The sequence below is a fragment of the Neopelma chrysocephalum genome, unplaced genomic scaffold (genome assembly GCF_003984885.1).
Source record: "Neopelma chrysocephalum unplaced genomic scaffold, ASM398488v2 Primary Assembly neopelma1_22b, whole genome shotgun sequence".
NCBI classification, from domain to species: Eukaryota; Metazoa; Chordata; class Aves; order Passeriformes; family Pipridae; genus Neopelma; species Neopelma chrysocephalum.
Window position 1 is genome coordinate 16,846,835 of NW_020897690.1, and position 24,094 is coordinate 16,870,928.

A 24,094-nucleotide genomic window follows, 5' to 3' on the forward strand; every position below is an offset into this window, starting at 1 on the left:
CTACTCTTCTTCATTTTCCATTTCAGATTAAAAATACATGAAGTTCAATTTAAAATAAATACTATCAGCTGAAGTTTAGGTTACGATTTGAGATGGTTTTGGAAGATACTGCTTTCCAGATGATGGTGTGAGGCTGAACTACATATTCAGTCAATCTGTAATAATTTATTGCTGCTGTACTGCTACTTCTGCTTTGCTTTGTCTCATCTGGCTTTCATTTGACACTACAGTGAACCAGTTCAGCTTGATAAACCAACAGACATTGCTTTCTGCTGGGTTAGTATTCTATCAGTTTAGCAGGTGAACGGCACAGTGCTGGGTCAGAGGAGTTCAGTTCCCGCAGGTTATTAGGTTAGAAAATCTATTAACAGGAGCGAGTTGTTAAATTAACTAAACTTACTTGTCTTACAAAACACTGGTATTGCAGCTGTGAAGGCAGATGTCCAACAGCTATGGGTGTAACAGTGATTGTAAGTTAATGTAATTGTACGTGTGTGTGTTTTTAATCACCAAACTAGAAAGCGTTTACTTGTCAGGCAAGTTAGGATTGTTACCTCTTCTCAAAAAGACAGACTTGATAGTTGCATTAATCTGCATTGGTAGTATCTCTGTGTCTTAAGTGAGTAAGCTAGAGAATAGCACCAGTATTGTATTTCTGGGGATTCATTATTGTTTTAATCTTTTCAGGTACCAATAATAAAACTTACTGACCAGGAGACAGAAGTGAAAGTTGATATCAGTTTTAATGTAGAAACTGGTGTGAAGGCAGCTCGATTTATCAAGGAATACATGAAGGTACCAGCCATATAGTGAATGTTATACTACTTACCAAGGATGTGCTTAAATGCTTAGCTAACCTTTTTTGGTATGGCTTGAAAATTTACTGCTGAAGACTATTTTCATTAATTAAACATGGATGTTTTAATTTATTTTCTATTGGTATCTATTCCGTGTTCCCTTCGAGTGGTAGTTGTTTGCCTGAATAAACCTGTACACTGAAGGGACTTCTACAATCATGTCTAGATCTGCAGATGGGTACTAAACTTTGCTGCTAGAGGAAGTCTCTTTTCCAGGTTTGCTTACCTTGAATTTCAGTGATGCTTGATTGTGAATACTGTCTTGCTAAACTTCCATAAACCAATTCCTCTCTAGCTACATACTTAAAAGTATCCTTTTATGCTCTTCAGTAAAAGTATTATTCATATTGAAAGTTTTGCCTATAGTAAGTGACACTGGCATTCAAAGAAGGATATAAAAATTTTAATGTTTGGGGGGGGAATAAATTTTATATGTAAGCTCTTTGATCAAATGAGAGTCAAAGTCTATTCATCAGCGTCTAGAATAAAAAAATGCATGTTTCAGTTCTTCCTATGGGAACACTTTATAGCACATCACTGAAAATACTTTTGTATTAGATGAATTTTTGTGTGTTGAGATTGTGTAGTTCTTAATTTGTTTTGGAATGTTGACATTGTAATTGATAAGACTTACTTTGCTTTGCAGAAATATTCTTTGCTGCCTTATTTGATTTTAGTATTAAAACAGTTCCTCCTTCAGAGGGATTTGAATGAAGTTTTTACTGGTGGAATTAGCTCTTACAGCCTAATTTTAATGGCAATTAGTTTCCTGCAGGTAAGTCTGTTCCTTATTTGTTTCTATATTCTTTAAAATATTTTGATTTTTGTACCTATGCCCTTTTGTTGTACTGTTTCTTCTGACTGCCCCTCACAATGCACAGCTCTGTTGTTATGGCTCTAAGCGTTTGACTGTTGGCAGTTCCTCTCAAACATCTAAGAACTTCTCTTCCCTGTGTGAAGTGAAACAGCAGCAGGAGCCTTGTGAAAGGCATAAGGGCTGTGCATTGCTTTCTGTACCACGGTGTGTACCTGAATGGTGTTGCCTAATGGTACTTAATGGTTTTGCGTAAATCTGCCAGGATGCAGTTTGTGTGTTGCTTCCTAGACTACTGATACTGAATGTGCAGGGTAGTTGATTTCAGTGTTTATTAAAATTATGAAATCCAACAGTCAGGTTGGTTTTTAATTATGTTGTTTAGGTCTTGACATGCTTAAGACTGGCATATGCTGTACATAACTGATGAAATAACTGAGTTACAGTGTTACAAATAAGTTACAATGCCTTCCAATACATTTTCGTGACAGTAAGCTTCCTACAGGTATGAACAAGTACGAAGTTAGCATCTCTTGTCAGCTGTGGTGATGGAAAAACTACATATTCTCTGCTGCTGCTGCTTGTTGAAATGTGACTATCGATTTTATATACTAAATATAATATGTGCAGATAGAGACAAGAACTGTATTTTAATTGGGGCAGATAGATTCTGCCCCTCCTTCTGAAAACATTGAGGGATAGATTTTCTGTGAAAAATCAGGTATTACTTTGTTACTAAGTAATTACAACAATTAGTACATATTAAGCTGTAATTTAGTAGAAGCAATACTTCTTTATTGCTTTTGACTTCGGGGAAAGAATTCCCTAAGCCTCAAAAAGCCATGAGGAAGGTTGAAAGAATTCTTGAGCTTCTAGATACTGCTGAAGTGCTGCCCCCTTTCGGTTGTGTGAGAGTAGTTTAAATACATGAAGAAGGAATGACTGAGTTGAGACTTCTGTGAAATAATACTCAGCTGTTTACAAGAGAGCTTTTTGTTGCCCTGTGTTCGTGGTCTGAAAACTATTAATTTTTAATAATCAAAACCTGTGTTTTGTCACAGCTGCATCCAAGAATTGATGCCAGAAGAGCTGATGAAAACCTTGGAATGCTTCTAATAGAATTTTTTGAACTCTATGGAAGGAACTTTAACTACTTGAAAACTGGTATTAGAATAAAAAATGGAGGTGCCTATATTGCCAAAGAAGAAATCATGAAAGTCATGACTAATGGATACAGACCATCCATGCTATGTATTGAAGATCCTCTCCTCCCTGGTAAGATTGTACACTTGCAGTATTCCAGGGCTTTGGCTCAGCTTGTGATTCACAGCTTCTGTTAGTCTGTCAAACAAATTAAGAAGCTGCACTGAAAGAGACTGTTGCTGGTGTAGAGGTACAGTTATGGAGAAGGGCTAAGGGATCTGGACCTGAAGTCTCCCAAGATTCATAGCCTGAATAAATTGAATTGCATGGGCACAGTGCGGTTGCATAATGTGTTGGAGATTCAGAACTGTGTTGAGTATATAACAAGAGCCTCTGACAGCACTGAGTGGTAGTAATAGGAAGAAGTCCAGGAAATCCTGGGAGAGGGTTTGTTAGTAGGAACAGTTCTCTGTTGTTCATTATGAGAATGGAAGGTGTAGCTTTTCCCACCACAGTCTGTGGTGCCATAGTTCAGATAAATTATACCATATGGGAAAGAAATGCCCCAGATGAGGTATCCGTCCTGCAGGGCGGTGCCAGAGAGACCGCATAGGAACATGGGTGTGTATCCATAAATATACAGCAGGGGACCGGCTGGTGGTGGTGTGGAGAATTGTTTGCATAACTGGCTTCTGTGCAGCACAAGGACCTTTAGAGAATGCCAGTTATGGTTGCATGTACTTTTGAAAGTAACTAACATAAAATTAATTTTTTTTTTAAGATTTGATTTTGATTCAGTAACCTTCAAAATAATCAAGATTAATTTTGGCTGAGAGCCTGAAAAACATTTCCAGCTTTAAAGTACTCAGTTTGTATTCTATTTAGGCTGCCGCAAGTAGCTAAAATTCCAAAACAGCTTTTTAATAAAGTCAATTTTCAGTTAATTTGGACTTCAGCATTAGTATTTCTAGAATGTAATTGGCACTCAAACTCCATAGTGTCACATCTTAAGCATAGACTGCTTATGTACAGCACTATTAAAGCAAATACCATGGATCAGGAGCTGAAGTCTGGCATCTTGTGAAATACTCAAAATGCAGAATGTTCATAGTTCTTTAGAACACATTGCAGGCTCTGATAATCATTTGTCTAACCACATATCTGATATGTTTGTAGCTCTGAGTTTGTGTCCACCATGATTCTTGTACTTGGCCAGGCATATGAGTGATTTTGCAGAACTGCCACTGTGTCATTGAGATTTCCTTCAGGAGCTCTACTTACTTGCCTGAAGATCCATCTGAATAGCATCATGAGCCACAATTGTTTAGAGTCAAAAACATCCACTGCTCTCCAGTTCTGTTCTTTCTTATCTGCTGAGGACTGAAGGAGAAGAAATTGCATATGCTACACAATGCTTTAATCACTGCTAATAGTGTGTTGGAGAAGAAAAATTAAATTTTAGGGCCCATACTGGCTCTGTACTGTTTCTCCTAGCATAAATCTTGCAGCAGTGAAGAACTATGGTTTAGAAAAAAGGTAGCTAGTTGTATGCTATCAAAGAGTTAGTAAGAATTAAATTCCTGACAAGTTTATATGGGCTGAGATAATGTAATTCATACAGGAGATAGCGTTTTGGCAATGGAAATGAAAGCTGACAATAGCTTGAAGTTATCTGACCACTATGTCCCATAGGAATATTTTCTGGCAGCTAATACAGACCTTCAGAACTTACCTGATGGAGCTAGGAGGAAAATTATATGGAACGTATAGGATGGCTCTTTCAATCAGATCACATGAGTACAGCCTCCTTAGATCTAGACTTAGTCACATACTCGTACAGTATCTCAAATTACCTGTCAAGTGTATGTAGATAATGTCAAGAATTCTGTTGATTGGTTTAGTTCTGTTCCTCCTTCTGTCTCAGTACAAAAAACTTCCAAGGGTTCAGGTCCTTGCCCAGTTGACAAGTCATCATCGCTGATTAGTTTGCATTCAGATCTGCTCAGTGTCTAACTCTGTGAGGGCTGGTGGCAGAACTGTGAAGGAGATGGGAACAAGTATTTTGGTAGAGTGGACACAGATGTCTGTTAAATTAGCATAAGCTGTTACAGAGTTTTGCCCCTGCACATCTGTGTTTGCACTGTATGCACAAGTCTTTAATCTTTTTTCAATCCCTTTTTTTTTAACCTGATCACAACTATCTCTAAAGTTCCAGTTAAGCCTTGGAAGAAGACTTCAAAAAATGAATTCTTTTAATCCAAAAATGTGACATAAAATACAGGGATAAAAAGAAGGCCTTGTAATTTCTCAGAGTTGTGTAAAAGTCCCTCCTGTGGGATTATGCACTAGTTCAGCAATGGGATACTGAAGGGTATAACTCATAAGAATAGCTTTGAGCAGTCTTGTAGGGGACAGGAACACGTTTAGTGGGATTAGTTCCTTTAAGTTGGAGGAACTGTGTTTTCTTCAGTTTTAAATGGTGATGTTTGGCTAACAGATGGAAGGTGTTACCGGAAGGTTATGATACTTCAGTTCTACCTGCTCAGTACCTTCTGTTAGTTCCTGGATTTAGAAGGAACAGGCATCAAACTATTGCTGTTTCGGTCGTAATGGGTTTTGCTTAGATTCTTCTGGGTGCTGTAGGGTTTCCTCTGAGATTTTCAAAGACTTATTATTGTGTGCTAGGAAATTATAACTTCTGTGATTTGAGAACCAAGATTCCAAGAAAGATGTCAGGAATCCACACTTAAAGTGGGAAGTGTTGTAGTATGGATTTGAGTTATCAGACTAATCTACTGGTGATGCATTTTGAAGTAGTTGTGTATACTTGACCTTTTTAAATCATGTAACATCTCTCATCTTGAGTTAGTGTCCTATGATAGGGTAATGAGATGAAAATCATTCCCTTAACATCCTCCAAAGGAGGGAGTTTCTGTAAACATCTTGTAGCTGCACCATTTCAATTTCTCAAAGCAATTGTCCTAGCTTTTGATGTATAAAAAGTAAAAGGATTTATTTAGGAGAATTGCAAAGCCAGGCACTCAGAAGTCTATTCACAGGAATATGTTGGAGCAGGGTAGATGATGCCATCTTAGAACACCACCACACAAACCTTTTCTAGCAGCATGCAGTCTTGGAAGACATAACTCTGATTGCAGGGGACAAACTTTTAATCTGTGGTTGTAAAACAAGCTTGGCACTTATGCAGCAGACTGTTAGGGAGACTTATTAGTTTATGCCTTTAGGAATCAGGTGATTATCAAGGTCCTTCAGTCATTTCTGATGTTCAGAACAGGAATGATTTTGATCTTGTTTCAGATTGTCAGTGGCTAGAGTAGTTAAATTGCTGCCCTTTAACACAGTTTAAAATTTGGGAGTTCCACCTCTACTGCTCCTTTCCCTCCCATCCCTTTTTCTTCATTCTGAATTGCTGTGGGCTCTAATGAAAGTTCTAAACCTTAAATTCAATGTGTTTTCTTTGGAAAGAGACTCTTTAACTTGAAGGACTTATGCTTCGTGTTGCTTGCTTCTACATCTTGATAGGTTACAAGTACAGGAAGTAATTAGATTGGTGACAATTGTTGGTGGGATTGTCTCTTCTAGCCTTAGTGGCTGCCCAAAATTACTCATTGCAGCTTTTCAGTATCTGCTATTTGTCATTAGAACCTGCAAATATATATGTGTGTGTATAAAACATGTGTATAAAAATACACAAATACATTGAAGTTAGCATCTGAAAGAACCTCTTTAATGCTGAAACTTGCAAAAAGGTGTTTACTAGATAATAGCTTAACATAAATGGGTCTGCTTTAGTTTTAGATTATGGTCTTACCTTTACCTTTTCCAGGCTGTATTCTTAAAACTGCTTCAGATAAAGGATACTGATAGCGAGTGGGAGAAACTTTGGACATGCTCCTTTAGGGATGAAGGCTTTGTTAGAAAGAATAAGGATTGAATTTATACATGAAATCACACACCATTGTTATCTGCTAATGTACATCTGAGGATTGAAGTAGGTATGTTTTTTTTAAAAAGTGAGAGCATTTGGGTTACATGTTTTAACCGATCAGTCCAGATTGTGACAAAAGAAGGATGCTCAGTTGTGTAAGGCATGATCCTCCAATGAGAGCGATCTCTCAGAGGAAAATCTATTCAGGACAGCAAATGCAAATATGCAATCTTTTGGCTTCATTAATATGCTGCTTTCTTGATTAGGTAGGGCCATCTCTATACAGAGTTGACTGGTGCAATTCACAGTAGTTCCAGCTGCAGTGTAAATCAGAAGCTCTGCAGACTGTGTAATTGATTAAAACTTTTTTATTCAGACACTTTATGAACTAATTACAGGTGCAGAGTGAGGCAGTCCAGGAACTAGGCATGAGCTATTCTGCCTCTGTTCTCAAATCTGTTTAAATTGTGACTCAAACACCACTTTGTTATTTTAAACTGAACTGCCTGAGTTTGCTGTAAGTGGATTAGGGAAGGCTTATGATTTCTTTTGCTGGCACAACAGTGCCATTATGTGGCAACTGCTGCTGGACACAAGTGTCCTGCTTCTGAAAAACCTATACTGAATTAATCATTACTTTTCTAGTAGAAGTAACATTTTCTGCTCTGATTTCTTTACCACTGAAATACCTTGGTCACTTCTCTCAGCTTCATTTGTGAAGTTATCTGTGAAGAATACTACTATGTCTTCTCCTAGATTCACTGCCCTAAGCCCACATTGATCTCTGCTTCTACTTCAGAATACAGTCCAATAGTAAATAAATCATTTAAAGAAGCTTCTGTAATTTTGAGCCTAGTAGCTGCTGCATACTGCAGCAATGTGTTCAGAACAAGATACTCAGTTACTTCAGTAAAGTATTTTTATATGCTTCAGGAAGTGTTTCTTGTTCAGTTTTTATTTGACCATGTAAATTACTGGAAAACTTCTGTTTTCCCAAAATGCTCTTGCTCTCAGTCCATTTTCACTGATTATGCTTCTCTGTTAGAGTGACATTATGGTTGTAGAATCTTGAAGGATTAAAATGTGTTGTCAAGTAGTCAAGTCAAGGTTATTTTTCCCCCTTGGATGACAGATCTCGGCATGTTTGTCTGTAATGGCTTGCTGGACAAAACGCTTAGGGGAATGAAGAATTCCTCTGAAACCGGATTCAGTCCTCCAAAGGATAGATTCTGTCCTTTGCCCATCAATTTTCAAAATGCGATTTTTCATTAATTTCTTTTCATTATGGACCCTGATCTGATTTTCAAGCTTTAAAGAATCATGCTCAGTGGTTTATCCCTCTACAGTGTTCTCACAGCATTTCACACATCATTTTGAAGGAGGGAAGCTTTCACTGTAAGTTTTCTACCCACTCAGGACCTAGTCTGTATTTTATGCAATTTGAAGGAAGTTTTATTTGTGTTTCTTAAGCTGAATGCTGACAGTGAACTTTTGGTGTCTGGTACCAAATATATCTACAAAAACCCCCACATGTTTCATGCTATTAATAGCAAAAGTCAAAGGTATCAAATGGGAGACCAATTTTTGTACATTTTCACTGATATAGAAACTGTACCATGTTCTTAGCTTCTGCAGTTCTTCACATGGCACTGGATTTGGAAGGAATTCTGGTTTAAATGTCACTCATGCCTAAAGAAGAGCAGTTGAGAGCGCCAGTAACTTGATCAAAAAACAATGCTGTACAAACTTCTGGAATCCTCTGTGATAGATTTTGACCGACTGGTTTATCCTGTGGAGATAAATAGTTTGTATGAGTTGGTCTATTAATGTCTAGTTTTGATAAGGTTAAGTAGGGGTTGATGTGCATATATCTGACCCAATTGAAGACAATGTAGCTGCACAAGTGTCATTTTAAGCTGAATTTGACCTACAGAAACTCTACTGGTAAGTGAGACAGGATGCTTTGAGCTTGGTAGGTTCACTCTTGAAAGACAGCTATAAGAGCTTTAAGCTGATCTCTGTGCTCTGTTTCTTTCAGGTGCTGGTATGTGAGTATTTTAAAAGTGGTAAATTGAATGCATAATGTTAAGTGTCATTCCTAAGCTTAACTTCTGTTGAGATAGGCACACTTAGTTATTCCTGATATGATTAGGATGGGATAAACAGCTTGAACAGAGTTAGGCTGTATTGTTAGGGCTTCTGAGCTTTAAGTATGAATAATTTTTTGGTTACTGATATTAAAAAAAGATGATCTGATGACTGTCACATTATTTCAGGAAACGACGTTGGCAGAAGTTCTTACGGTGCCATGCAAGTGAAACAAGTTTTTGATTATGCCTACATTGTTCTTAGCCATGCAGTATCACCACTTGCAAGATCATATCCAAATAGAGATTCTGAGAGGTAATTAGTTCACTTTTTAAATATCCATTTGTCTGTGTAATCAATTAGGAATGTTTGGGTCTAGATCAATAAAAGGAATATTGTTACTTATTGTTTAAATGTGACTGTATTGAAATCTGCACAAAAATTTAAGCTGCCCAGGGATATCCGAGTGCAATGCCTCAATGTGCGGCATTGAAATGAAGAGAGTATGATAAAACCCTGGATGAGTCCAATGTGAGATTCTGTTATTGTGGAAGGGAGCCAGAAGATAATTGGTGTTTCCTCAAACGTTCTGCCTAAAGAATTTCAAGGGAAGGTTTGCTGCTTTAATGTTTGGTATGATGTATGTCTGTAATATGGCAGAAAGAAATGTGTGTGATCAAATTGCCTGTTTAGACAGAAAATTAGACAACAAGGCTAAGAATTTCCCTAGTTCTGTAATACATGACCCCATGAGCTGTTTTAAAAGACCTGATATGTATTTAAGAATTAAAAGAAGAATTAATAGTATTATATTAAAAAATAATTAAAAATATTGAAAGAATCAGTTCAGTTTGACCATAATGTCAGGACTGCCATTAAAAGTAACATACTTGTAGACATGCCATTCTTAATGCAGTTCTTAGTGTCTTTCATAGAAACACTGTACAACTGGTACTTTCTCAGCTCTCATCTTTGCAATTTCTCTGTTTTTTGAAAGGGGGAGGAGAAAGAAAAAGAAGGCATGGCAGCCATGTTGCATTTCCATTCATGTGTCTGCTCTAGTATATGTTATTCTAACTCTCAGTATAAATTTGGGCTAGATCAAAGTATGTCTTCCTTGAGACTTCCATAGAATCCCAATGGCTTTGAGCTCCCCAGCTAATCACTGGGAGGGATGGCTGTTAGAAGTCGTGTAAACTATCTTGATATGGCTACCAACTCTAGTCATGATGTGAACTTCCAGCATTAATGTCATTGGAAGTTGAAATAGTTTTTCTGTAGTAAGTTTACATCAAAGTGAATGCTGTCTTTCAATGGTAGGTTTAAAACAGGCAGTACGTTAATAGTGCCTGTGAACCTCTAGGTTTTCAGTGGTATTAAATTCACAAAGGTTGAGACTGAACTGTGATGGAGGTACGGGAGGAGTGGTACAGAGTGTTACACACTGACATTTGAGACTGCTGTTTTAAGATAGATTAAAGGTGTGTCTGTTAAATGTGTATTGCCTGGCAATTCTTGGTACTGAATGAAACTTTGTTCTTACCCAAGTATTGAACAACTTAGGGATTCCTGAAGCTTTGCTTGTGTATTAGGTCCTGGCCTCCATTAACTTCTCTGTGTTTCTCTGAAGGATAATGTCATTCTGTTGTGAGGTATCTGTGTTTATTACAGACATCAAAAAGTATATTTGTAGTGCATTTAATAGAAGCCTCAGGTGTCATCAATACGTGCACTTCACATGTACTTGCACTTCTCACTATATTAGGGAAAATGTTTGGATTTTGGCACAACTTCAAACCTGTGAAACAGTCCCAAGCAGCAGTGTTCAGGTATCGTGTGTCTGACCTGTCTGCGTGTTCTGGGCTGTCTGTGCCAGTGATGTCTGAATTTCAGAACCTCTCATGCCAGTGGCTTGCCTTTGGCAAGGAACAGAGGAGAACAGCATTCTGTTAATGCTGTTAACATTAACAGAGGAACAGCGTTCAATAAAGTCCTGTATACAAATAGTTCCCCCAGAACCAGTCTTGTCAGTGCCAAGGGACCTGTAGGTGGACGATGAGCTGTTTGGTAACAAGTTTTGTTGTGGAATCTCAACAGTCCATGTTTGGAATTGAGGTTCGTACTTAAACCTGATGTGCTTGGGTAATCCAGGTGTGTTTCAGATCCCTCTTCCACCTGTGAGACAGAGTGGTCTATGCTCTGTATCAAGACTTTTCTGGTGGCCTGACCTAAAGCCTAGACATCCAGGAGCCCTTTAATCTGATAATTTTTTTCCCTTTTCTAGGCTTGTTGGTGGTAGACTGAACTATAATATAACTATAAACAATGGTCTCCCTTTAAGACCAATGATATGATATCCTACTAGAAGGATTGAGACTAAATGAAGAGTACTTGAAAGGATAAAACTTGCACGAGGCTGAACTGCCCAGGCTGACTTGAGTTTATTCAGTTTTGTCCTAATTAGGGCTAACTTTTCCCTAAGTGGAATGACTTGTTCTTGAACTGTCTGATGGGTTTGAATTCATATCAGCTCTTTCCAGGGAAGGTTTCTGTGTACAGAATTCAATTGTGTAGATGGCAGTCTCAGTAGATTTCAAATCTTTCTTGATGACTGTTATTGCTCTTTTCCAGGGTCAGTCTAACTCAAATGACCAAATGTCTAAGTTAATATAAGGCTCTCTAGCCAGCTGCTGCTTCTGATATTCCCAGGGGGGAAAAAAAGTCAGCTTTTAGTCCTTCGGCATAGACCTTTCTCTTCGCCATGTTCTGTAGTAACAAGTCCCACAGAATAATAGGGGATAGATTCAAATGACTTGCCACCATTTTCATTCAAGCTTCCAAATACATCTGAGGTGTAGTGGGGGTTGAAAGGTACCTTCTGTCATGGAAAAGGTTTCTTCCAAGTGGAAACAGTAATCAGCTGTAATCCTGAAGTAATTCTTACAGCTACAGAAATTACCTTAAAGCAATTTTGTCCCCAGTCAGTCTCACCCATCCCCTTTCAAGAACAGCTCAAGACAGTTTGATAGACAGTTTGGTTGATTTTTTTTATTAGAGCAAACAGCTTCCTGTCATCTTGGAAAAAGGAGTTTCCTAGTAGGAAAATGAGGAGACTGATCCATTTTGAATCTGTACAACTTGCATGCAAGGTAAAATTTGGTGTTCTGACTTCAGCCAAGATGACTGAAAATCATGATCGCTTTCTTAGTATTTAGGGCCACAGAGACATGAGTTTAGTTTTAAAATATAGTTATGGACAGATTATCTCATGCTTAAGCATTGGTGTTACTAAGCTATTTTAAGCACATACTATGGTCTTTGCCCATAGCCTGTTACTAGAGAAGAGTGTGTCATTTTAAGTGAGCTAACTTCTTCAGTCTGAGGAGTGATGTTTTCGTAGAATCATTTAGGTTGGAAAAGACCTCTAAGATCATCGGGTTCAGCCATTAGCCCAGCTACCACTGCATTCACCACTAAACCATGTCCCTCAGTGCCGTATTTACATGGCTTTTAAATACATCCAGGGATGGTAAGTCCATCACTTCCCTGGACAGCCTGTTCCAGTGCTTGACGATCCTTTTGATGAAATTTTTCCTAATATGCAACCTAAACCTCCCCTGGTGCAGCTTGATGCCATTTCCTCTTATTCTGTCACTTGTTACCTGGGAGAAGAGACCGACCCCTACCTGGCTGCAACCTGTTTTCAGGTAGTTGTAGAGAGCAGTAAGGTCAACCCTGAGTCTCCTTTTCTTGGGGCTAAACAACCTCAGTTCTCTCAGCTGTTTCTCTTAAGACTTACAGTTCACCCCCTTGATCAGCTTCCTTGCCCTTCTTTGGATACACTGTTTCGAGTCTGACCATTTTTCCAGTTTTATTCTGTTTCTTGATAAACCGCAGGATATTTGCAGATATTTGGCAACAAGCTCTTCCTTATTGATTCATTTTCTTTGAAATAGTAGACCATGTGTTACCATCCTGTCCATGGCCTCTATATTAAGGTGTAATTTCACATTATACCTTGTCTAGCCTAACTACCTCTGGATTATCTCCTGTAAGCTGTGCTTTTCCTTTCTTCTCAGTCCGAATCTTGCCTTGGATCAGCTCTAGCAATCCTGTAGTCAGAAGATGAGTCAGATTGACTCTGTGGTCTGACTGAGAACAAATATCTCAACATTTCTGTCATGTCAGGAAGTTGATCCAGCATGTGACTGATGATGGACAGATCAGAAGCAAGAGAAGCAGGAGGAGTTCACATTCGGGTCAAGAGCCATTTCACAGCCATAAATTATGCTAATCTGGATGTGACAAAGATGCATCCTTAAGTTACTATGAATGTTCTGCAGATCAGGATGTTGGCTGACATGCTGGTCTGTTGCATAGTCCAGATAGGAATGTATGCTCAGACTGCATCTCTAAACAGCTGCGTAGTCACATTTCAGAAGCAGTTGAGATCATATGAAATGAGGGTGTAAGGCTTGGTTCTGCTCTCATGTGTTCTTCAGTATAAGTAAGACTTTGGAAGTCTTCTGTAATGGTGCCAGACATGGTGCAGGTGGATGAGGGAAAGGGACAGTCATGCCCAACAAGCTGGTGGTTGAGGAGTTGTCATTTACAGGTGATAGTCTTCAAATCAACTGTAGTCTGAGCCATATAGAAAGTGATCTTTCCTTGGAAAGTTGTTTGGTCTCTTTTCCAGTTCAACTGATCTAACTGCTGACAGGTCTATATGTTAAATTTGAGTTACTACTGGTTGGCCAAAATAGTTCTGGGAACTCTGGGAGCTGTCAAAAGGAATGTTAAATTTGCCTGCCAGATCTCCTGACACAGAGAGGAGAAATGTGCTGTCTGAAACAGCTCTTCCTTTGCTTCACGTATTGAATGAATGGTGGTGGTGTCACTAGAATGCTTGCTTTCTCTTAAAAGGTATCAGCAATACCAGCTTCTCCTGTGCAGAGTATTTGCAGGGTAAAGGTTTGAGGGTGTTCTTTTTAATCCTCATGCTCAAGTCAGATCTTTTAAAGGTGCTCCTTAGTTTGCTTTTAGATTATATTGCACTTTTAATAACCCAGGGATATTTCACTTATTTTGACTGTTCTCTCACAGATTTGATGTTTCTTCATGCTCTGCTACTGACCTCATTCATGTGGAGCTTGGCTGGAGCTTTACATATTTGGTTTTACCGAATCTGATGTTATCAGTCTGAACCTTTTTAAGAGTGATCTTAAGATCGATTTGCACAGTAGTTGTGCTGTAATGACAGCTAGAAAGTGTCCCTGTGAACTGAGGTCTTGCAGTGTGTAAAAAGAGAAACTTCTAAGTTCTTACTATAAAATAAACTAGACATGTAGCTAGCTTATTCCTGGTTTTGCTATGTGATAATATTAAGGGAAAAACCTTAAAGGGGCATCTTTCACAGGAGAGCTGTCTAATTTTATTAACCAGATTTTCCATGTCTTCCATCCAAGCATCTTTGAAGAATTGTGTGTGTCTTGTACATCTATAGAAATTCTGGCCTTAGTAAAATAAAAAGCCTCGAAAGTGTGAAGTTTTCTTGTAATAAAGGCAGGGTAGATTAACAGGGTTTTTTGCTCCTAAGCACTTTAAGTGGTGAAAACAGATCTAAGCATAAGTTTTAAATGCTTATTTAAAAAAATTGTTCTTTGAACCTGTGGATAGGCTCAAGTCCTGTACATAGGAAATAGTATTCTTTGAGATCAGTATCTAGTTTGATCACACTTGCTTCCTCTTTGCTGCTACATTAAGTATATGGCAGTATAGCCCAGTCACTTTTCAGTTTCTGATGTCTCATAATGAATGTTTTTAATTTTGCTGTACAAGCAATGTAGCATGGATCTGCCTTTGAACTCCTGACCTTATAACTTAGTGAATTTCCCTTTTTCTACAAAAAATTAGCGTTTAGGGATTTGATCTCTGTGCTCTTTGAAAGGAACTGGTGAGAGAACATATTCCCCGGTTCTCTATGTGCAATTCTGACACAATTGTAGGTGTGGCAGTAGTTTTACCCATTATATCTATTTGATAGCAGGCATTTTTGGTGTATCAGTCACCGAGTCTGATAAAAATACCAGCCTGTATTGTTCATTTTCCTCCTCGTATATGAAGTAATGACTCTTGATTTTGCTTCTGGGAAAGTACTCCAAGAAGCTCCCAGCTTGGCAAACTCCTTATCCGTAAGAGCTTGTGTTATTCGGTCCCTTTTCATTTTCTGGTTCTAAGACCACAGCTGGTGGTAGTTGTGAAATTTATAGGTTGTCCTGGAGTAAAAGCTCAACTCTTTCTGAAGGCATTCTCAGATGAAACTTTTTAACTGCAAGATTTCCTTCCCTATTCTGGTGCTGAAGAGACCCAGCAGGTCTATGTTTTGAGTCCCATGCTGGCATTGCTGTTTTGGGAACTACAGTTTTAGGGCCACAGCTGATTCTCTGCAGTTTTGGTCGTCCCTGTCTTCATTCTGTCTCCTCTTGCTCAACTTTCTTTTTGAGATTGAGAAACTAGAACTGCATTGAGTATTTAAAATGCTGTTACATCATGGGAGTATACATTAACAAAATGTAATCCTCTGTTTTATTTCACCTTTTCTTAATATGCTCTACTTAGTTATTGAACTGTGGTTCCAAATGAATTACCTATTATAACCCAGATCTCTAATTGCTGAGTGGTGACAATCACACTTTTAATTCTGCATGTAAAATTCAAGCATCATTTTATTTACATTACATAAGTAGAATGGCGGATGACATGCATTCTGTCCTGGTGGCCCATCTGCAGCTATTGGACTTGTAACTTAGATGATGTTATTTGGTTCAATGTTTCCTTAAAATGCTGGACTGACTTTTTTTAGTACTAACAGAGATGTCTTTAAAGTTGGAATACTAACATGGAACATGTGGTATTTGGTCTTGCGTGAAATAGTAATCCCTATGACAGTAGGAGAATTAGTGATACTTTTTAAAGCGTTGCTATGAAATGACCTAATAAAGGTAGTCTGAGTACATTAGGGCTTCCCATTATAGACCTAAACCAAAAAAAAATTCCAGTACAGATAGAATGTACCTTTATGATGTGAAATACAAAATAAACTTTAATGTAACCATTGAAGATTTTCAAAACTAAAATAACATTACCTTCTCCAAAGTAATAACTTTTCACAGCCCATTTCTGTACAGTAGTAATTTCTATGTGTATCTGGAGCGTGGAGCTTATAGTTAGTGTTTCAGCCACTAATCTCTGATGAAAGGAAAGCTTGAAAATTTAGTTCTCAGACAAGAAGACAGCACCTGCTCAAGAAGTACAATTCAAATAGCTGAATGTTGGGAAAACTATTTTGATAATTGGTCACTGTTCAGCAGGACCAGGTAAGCATTTCCTTTGAGCCTCCTACTGTTACCAATTTTTAAAAATTCTCACTCGTTCCAGTTTTGGAGCCAGTCTCTTGTTTCCACTACCTCATGATCCATGGTACTTACTTTATATTTGTGGGGACCTTAACATCTTTTAAGTGGTATTGTAAATCTGTAAGCGAGGATTAATGAAGGTATCTGTCTCCAGATGGTCAATTACAGTGCTGGGATGTTGGTGTCTTCAGTGCATCCCATACCTGTTGTAATCCAGTTTCTGTTGAAATAATTCTATGTTGTAATACAGATTTCTGTATGGAGAAATGCAAGATCCATAAATTGCTTTTATCAAGTACACTGGTATCAGCATGTACATTCTTGATAATTAAGATGCACTCCATTTAGAAATACAGAGTAAAAGTCTTGCTTATCAGTGCTTGCATGTTGGAATAGTAGAGGAAAAATAATATACTAATATAAAAACTGTGGTGTTTCAGTGGATTAAATTGTGCGCTAAAAAAATGAAAGTTCAAGAGGATTCTTTGGTTAGGGGTGTCTGACTTTTAGCATAATTTGGTTGCTTGTTACAATGCTTGCAAATATGTAACCAACAGTCTTTGTTTAATACTTAATTGAAAAATTTTTTTAGCACATTAGGTAGAATCATCAAAGTGACCCAAGAAGTGATTGACTACAGGGCCTGGATTAAAAAGAAGTGGGGGAGCAAAATTAATTTATCACCTGAACTTGGTAGGTATAGCAGGAAACCACCTTAAAATTTTTTCTTGAATTTGATGTAATCAAAATACTCATGCCTTGAAATTAATCATTCAGATATGTAGGAAAAAATAAAAGGAACTTGTAACTTTCTAACCCAAGACGAGTTTTCTCTGAGCCTATTTTTCAATTAGTTTAACTGCAGTTCTTCTTAGACTTCAAGGCCCATATGTTTGTATTCTGTGCTCTTAAATGATACTTATGTTTTCTCTTAACAGATAATAGGTTGAAAATAAGAGACCAGATAGCTCTCTGCAATGGAGAACAGCAACAGAACAGGGACTCTGAACCACCTTACAATCAACACTTGACTTTGTCATTGGGCAGCACACAACAGTTATCCTCGGGCTCATCTGCATCCTCTGTATCATCACTCTCCGGCAGTGACATTGTAAGGTTTTTCTTTTAATAGGCTAAACTAATAAGAAGCAGAGTTTATCGTATGCTTCAAAGCCTCAATTGATACAACAGCATGTAATGTGGTACTGTCCCTAGGCTGCTACAGCAAATCAATAATGTCCCCTGCTCAGAAAAATTACTGAAATCAAATATTTTTTCCATTAAATTTAACGGGTCTTATATCCATCCTATTTCTTTGGTACCCTTTGTGGTAGTATTTAGATGTAATGAAATATAACAACCCAATTTAACAGTTGCTAATTAAGTAGAAGAGTAGAAACATGTCTTCGTAAATCCTCCTATGAAGCAAAATCTTCCACTGTTGAATTCTGATCCTTTTTCTCCACACCCAAAATTGAATATGAACTTCATATTGTGCTGTGAAGGTGAATAACATTCCTTACTATTTTTAGCCAAGCAGTCAGTTCATGTTTTAATGGTAACAGAACACTCAGGTAAAGTCTTGTCAGCTTCCTTATTTGAAAGTAATTGTTGGGCTTTATTGTAACTTCCTGGAAGAGGAGGCTGCAGTCTCTTGAGGTATGTTCCCAGACTCTTAAGATTCTGTAAGATGGGGTTTTTTTCAGTATGAAGTTAAATTATTGCAGAATTAGGCAGTGCAGATTATAAAGCACAGCATTGCAAGGTGTGAGGTCCTCACTGTAAATCCTACTGAAGCATTCGGTCATAGGTAGAGGCATTGATGGAACAAGATGTAATATGCAGTCAACTACAATAGTGAATAACTGGATGATGCCAAGAGAGGTCCAAATACCTGTTTCTTGACTGTTTCAAAAACTAGTCAAATATGGAATTAAAAGTTGGGAATTGTATTCAGTAAAATGTCAATAACTTTTAAGAGACAAGCACTGTCTTTACAGGTTCTGGTTACTTTCTAAAATTATTTTATAGTACTAATTTTTTTGGTATCGAATTGTCTTTTCATACCACTTCAGTAAATATGCCAAATGCTTTGGCTGCACCATTTGACCATTGGAAAAAGAACAGCATAATGCTTGCCAGTGATACTGCTAGCCATGTTCCTAGTTTAAGGAAGTCAGTAGGCAAGATTTTGATGTAATAAATTTAATAAGAAAATGCAGATATTGGCCTAATGTTGTGCACTCCCAACATAATGAGTGGTGAGTGCTTATGAACTCCCCCTAGTCCCGTTTTGCCTGATAGAAGATGGAACTTCATTGCCTGATGCCAGACAAATTAACAAAAAGTGAAAAGGAAGCACTCAACAAGACAGACCTGAAATCTGCTTGGGCATCCACAAAGTAAAAGGAAATGCTACCTTTTTTAACAAAATAAAAGACATTATATCCTTGTCCTTGTGACAGTCTCTAGTTTAAGGCCTGGTCATATATTGGCATTATGTCCTTAATAGACCGATAGCATGTTATCTTAATTTGGAATGGAATGGCATGTTTCTGGCAAATAACTGATGAGTTCATCCTACTCATACTCGGGCATTTGAGGAGGAGGAAGTTCTGGTTGAGCAGTCCTCAGCTGCACCTGATTGAGGAAGAGAAGTCTATTCTGCTGTAGTCAGGCGATCTGTGCCGTGATCTGGCATAATGCTATGCCCAGGTTGCAGCAGAGGAACCTCTAGCATGCACGACAACTTGGTGCCAAGTATTTGTGCCAAAACTTCTGGTACAGTACAAATAGGTATGAGCTTTGGTATCAGCTTCAGGAGAAGGGAGTATGAATACAGTGCATCTCATCACTTTAGAGTTATATGTAGTGTTTCCTCTGATCTTGTGGAAAGGTTGTTCTTCAGGAAGGATTCTGTATTTATTTAAAGTTAAATCACCTAAACTTCTCTGATACTGGGAGACCGAAAGCAAGGTACAGATTACAAAGAAAATGCAGGAGACAAGGAGACCTTAGAGTGACAATTTGCTGATCTGTTCCCAATAATTAATCTTTATTTTAATAGCAAGATATTCATCCCTATGTCATAATAAAACTTAAGTCTACATTAAGACACTGTTTCTGGAGGTGTATTTTGCATGACTGCAGAATAGCTTTTGCTATTTATCAACTGTAAGGTACTAGCTGTTAAATTAGAGGGACTAGATAGTGTATTTGCTTTTCCATTTACTGCTGAAGTCTCACTGGTAATAGTGATCAGCTGCATCTGGACCTTTTTGAGGAAACAAGCTTGGAAACTTGTGACATTAGTTGATCATGTTGCCTCTCTCCAGCCATCCATGCTAGCACAAAAGGAGTTGTGTTCTGAAGTCACCACATCACTGTACACTGGCAGTAAGTCTGGAGGCCTTGCATATATTTGTCAACATGTCCTGGAAGCAATATTGGCAGTATGTATTGAGTGTGCAGGAGTTATCAAAGTATTGCTCATAGGGATCCTAGAATTTTTTATTAAGCTCTTTGGTTTAATAGTTGGTTGTAATATAGCATGCTGTGTGGTTTTTAAGTAGATTTGTTTTCTTGAAGTTCTGATAGCAGTACAGGTTTTGCCTTATCTTATAATTGATTCAGCAGCTGAATAGACAAGGCTTCTGGTGTCTTGGACTTATGGGCCCTTCAGATACAGCAATGGTTATAGATTTGTTCCAGCAGCAGGAGAACAGGTCTCAGAATAGAAAAAGGAGCAGTTGTTTCTGGAGACTGGATTGGCATAAACCAGAGCTAGCATTTAGAAGTGAGCCTTTCAACATCTATGTACACTGCGAAAATGGATGTGTAGGGATATGAGAGCTTACACTTACTACCCTGACTTCTTTGCATTTCTGCTACTCCTTTCCTTCCTTCGGGGACTATGGCAACCTTTTCAAGATGAGAACTTGTGTACTTAGGAACAAGAGAAATGCCTTCTTCAAGGACACCCTTCTCTTTCCCTGTATATTTTAGATTTATGTGCTTTTTCTCAGCACACCACCTGAAATTCAGGAAGAATTTTCACATCTAGAACTAGCTTGCTACACAGCCTAGTGTGCGCATCTAATGAGACCAAATCATAATCTGAACAAAAAGTATAATTTTATGGATTTTCCAAGGCAGCAAAGCTATTTACAAAGTGCCTTATGCTAGCACTATCTGGCTGATGAAATTCTAGTTGTGCTGTCTTTCATGTGTCGTAGTCAACTGCAAAATCTTGGTCACAAAAAACAGCTTTTCAAAGGACCAGTAAATTTTGGATCAAAAACCTCATGCAAAAGAAACCTGTCTTCTGATACCGTTGTTATTACTAATGAGAGAACTGTTCAGTTTGTGGTTGTCTTACTGTACATGTCAATGCAGACTCACTCACCAGTACTTCTAAGGTAGTTCTTTACAAAATACTGAATGTTAAAATTCCTGCCTTGTTACCTCAGCTCTATGAAGAATGTAAATATTAATGATAAGGAGCAAACTGAGGAACACATGAGAAAAACAAGGACTCTGATCACCAAAACTTATTAGACTGTTCATACATTTTTCTGAATTCTGTTTATTATCAAACTAATCTATGTAGTAAATCTTCTCTCAATGAAGCCTTCTGCTCTGCAGGTATTTAAAATACCCAGTGCTGCCCTGACAAAAAGTCAATGTATGTTCTTTACTTACTCTTGCAAGCAGGTAAGTTGTAAAATACTATGCATTCCCACATGATCCAACAAATGTTTAATTGAATAATGGAAGATGCTTTATAAATGACTTTGCCATCAAGGACAGTGCAAAGTGTGTGAGTGTTTACTCTGTGGGAGCAAGAGTTAAACTGTTCCACAACAGAAAACAAACCTCTGGCATTAGGAAATCTCACCTTCATACTCAATTAGGAGAATCTGAAAGCAAGTGAAAAGAAGGATGTTTGCCCCCAGCTCTCTACTTGTTCTGGCTAGTTGCAGATGTCAGTCTCACAGCCTAATCAGTGACCAAATTCCTCATGAAAATGCGGGTTTTTTTTCGTTCCGGACCTGCACTCTGTAACTGGTGACCTGGATTTCTTGCTGCTTAAGCATTGTAGAAAAATGCTTTCTATTAGGTCAGGAAGTCGTAGAGTAGTGCTGGAGAATATCTACTGCCTGATTAACAGTCTCTGCCAAGTAAAAAATAATCCTAGGTATGTCTTACTTTGGTCTGTTTTGATTCCTAGTGCTAAGTATGCTCTGAAGTTTTGATGCTGTAATGCCAAATAAAGCTTAACATTTTATGTGACAGTGATACCTGCATATCAGTAACAGATGTCATGACTAATAGGAAAATTTAAATCTCTTTTCTCTTACTCGATGGATATATAATCTCATATCCAGTGCAGCGCAGAATCTCCAAGTTGTCTGTTAGAAGTTTGGATCTAACAAATTTCATGCACTTTATCTCAGTGTTTCTGGTGATAATGTTGTGTGGGCTTGTATGACAAAATGATTTTGTGAAGAGTTCTGAGTTCTCAAGATTATGTAGTAATGCCAAGGTAGTTGAAGTTTCAGTGAACAAGGTACCCCTATAGTCTAGCTTTGGGGATGACACAATCCTTGCCTCTTTTTAACCTTTTAGCATTTACAGTATCTTCTTTCAGACTGTTCTTGAAATTTTACCTGTAAACCTTGCAGGTCAGGCTTCATAAAAACCTATTGTCAGAATGTCAGTGCTTGATTTCCCCACCATTCTGCCCCATCAGCTAATGAATGCCCTGAGCAGTACCTTCAGTGTTCTGGGAATGTGTCTTTTCACTGTATCAAGTACTGTGTATTCTGAGAGTAATATATAAATATGACTGATAAGACTAAGACTCATTATTCTTCCAGTTCTGCTTAATGCATACAAGATCCACACTGATTTTGGAACTCCTACTTGCTTTGCAGTAATTATGGCTTTGTACTTGAACTCAACATGCTTAATGAAGTTATCACCACCTCACTTTCTTTCTTATTAGCTGAAGACCATGAATATCAGCTTATTAGCTGGAACCATTGTAATTCCATAGTCACAGAGAGAAGTGATAGAGTATATGACTTATCTTGTCCAGATAAATGTTGCACTTTTTTTAAAGTTAAGTTTGCAGGTGTAAGGTATTTGCTTATCTACAGTAAAGGGACAGACACTTCAGAATATGTAACAGCTCTTCTCATAGTCTTGTTAAATCTGTCTTAATGACTGATTAATTTGCAGGGTTTCAGTTGAAATTTTGTGTGTAAGGAGAGGGAGCAGAAGGGAGTGGCCTTGTAAAATTCTTAGTCTGAGAGCAAGAGCTACACAGATTTTTCTCCTTTTCTCCTACTTGCCTGAGTAGTCTCATGTCCTAATCAAAGTAGCAATTCAAACGTGTGTTGATAGTTGATCATCTTTATTATTATGCAGATTTTTGTCTTGCTCTTCTCCCCTTCCTGAACAAATAGACAAGTTCTTTAAAAGGCAGGCCTCTTGATGGTTAGTGTAAGTGCTGACTTGCAGCCAGCTGGTCTCCACATGAAGCAGTGGGCAACCCTGAGTGTACAGTTTTACTGGGAAAAAAATATTTGATTGACATTTGATTTGAGGAATATAGGAGTTTAAGCCCCATATTGTTTAAAACTCCACTCTTTTTGCCTGCTATTGCTGTGTACATTATGATTGGTTTCTGTGAAGTAGAGGGGAACAAATTTTTTTTCCAGTGCTTCTTTTGCTTATTTTCCTCTTTCACCATATAGCCCCGCATTTGGTTTTGTGTTTTTTTAACCTATGTCTCTGACCATGTGCTGTTTTATACTGTCTTATGCTCTCCATCAGTTCCATGCTCTTTATCAGTTCCTTGATCAGTCTTTTATCCATATCCACTTGAAATAAATTTCTGCAAAGCTGCAGGAGACACAACGTTGAATACAAAATTCCAAAGTAATTTTATTTAATAACAAATTATTCTAAGCAGCAGAGGGTACAGAAGGAATTTTTATGTCAGCAAGTAAAATGGGATTTTACTGCTGTGATGTCAGTGAAGTAAGGAGAGAAGCATATAATTTTGGAAGTGTCAAATTCAGACTGGTTTCTGATGCCAGAGAGGTACCTAAGCCATTTTAGGATGGAAGAAACCCTAAATTTAGTATTTAGAATCTAGAATGATGTATGTTCAGCTTGCATTGTGAGTCCTGTAATTGAATGCATAACTTGAAAATCAAACTTGAAATATTGCTATATTGCTAACAATACAGACCGTGAAATGAAAGTGTTGGGATAACAAAGGATATTTAAAATTACACACTTCTGTGATCTTTTTTATTTAAGATGACTTACCTGAAATAGACTGAATATTGATAAAACATGGAATAAGCTCACAGTAAGGCCTGGCAGGATATAATGAGGTGAGGTTTAAGGGGTACTGTGCTTGTATTTAATCTTGGTAGATACTAATTAGATTACATTTTTAGTTGTTGTTCTGTCAAATGAACAGTAATGCTTTTGGAGGATACATATTTCTCAGTTTGCTTGTGTATCTTATATCTCTTCTTTCACCTTTCCCCTTCTGTAATCAAGATGACCAAGATATTTTCCTTTTGCAATGAAAGGCAGAAAAATCAACTGATTTCAATTTAACTCAAGACATTTGTATTGTTTATAGACTGGCCAGTGGAAATGGTGCAACTCTAATAATTCAAATTACCTCCTGTAGAAATAGAAAAGTTGTTAATCTCAATTCTACTTTACACCATAGCTGAAGTTGTGGCTCCACCTACCAAGAACCAGCACAGGATGTGGAAGACATGAGATGAGGGTGGGGGGT

The 24,094-nt window shown here is 37.8% G+C and overlaps 1 protein-coding gene across 6 annotated transcripts in view; it reads left to right on the forward strand.

Moving 5' to 3' along the window:
* The window catches only part of TENT4A (terminal nucleotidyltransferase 4A), a 60,141-nt gene that overhangs the window by 18,576 nt on the left and 17,471 nt on the right, over window positions 1–24,094 (forward strand). For 5 of the 6 annotated variants that reach the window (XM_027680942.1, XM_027680951.1, XM_027680969.1 and 2 more), the window contains exons 5-10: window positions 688–795; window positions 1,504–1,632; window positions 2,733–2,946; window positions 9,040–9,166; window positions 16,859–16,959; window positions 17,205–17,377. In XM_027680942.1, coding sequence (XP_027536743.1) covers window positions 688–795; window positions 1,504–1,632; window positions 2,733–2,946; window positions 9,040–9,166; window positions 16,859–16,959; window positions 17,205–17,377 — 852 coding nt within the window. The remainder of the gene's footprint in view (window positions 1–687; window positions 796–1,503; window positions 1,633–2,732; window positions 2,947–9,039; window positions 9,167–16,858; window positions 16,960–17,204; window positions 17,378–24,094) is intronic. The other variant, XM_027680977.1, reaches the window with a different exon arrangement.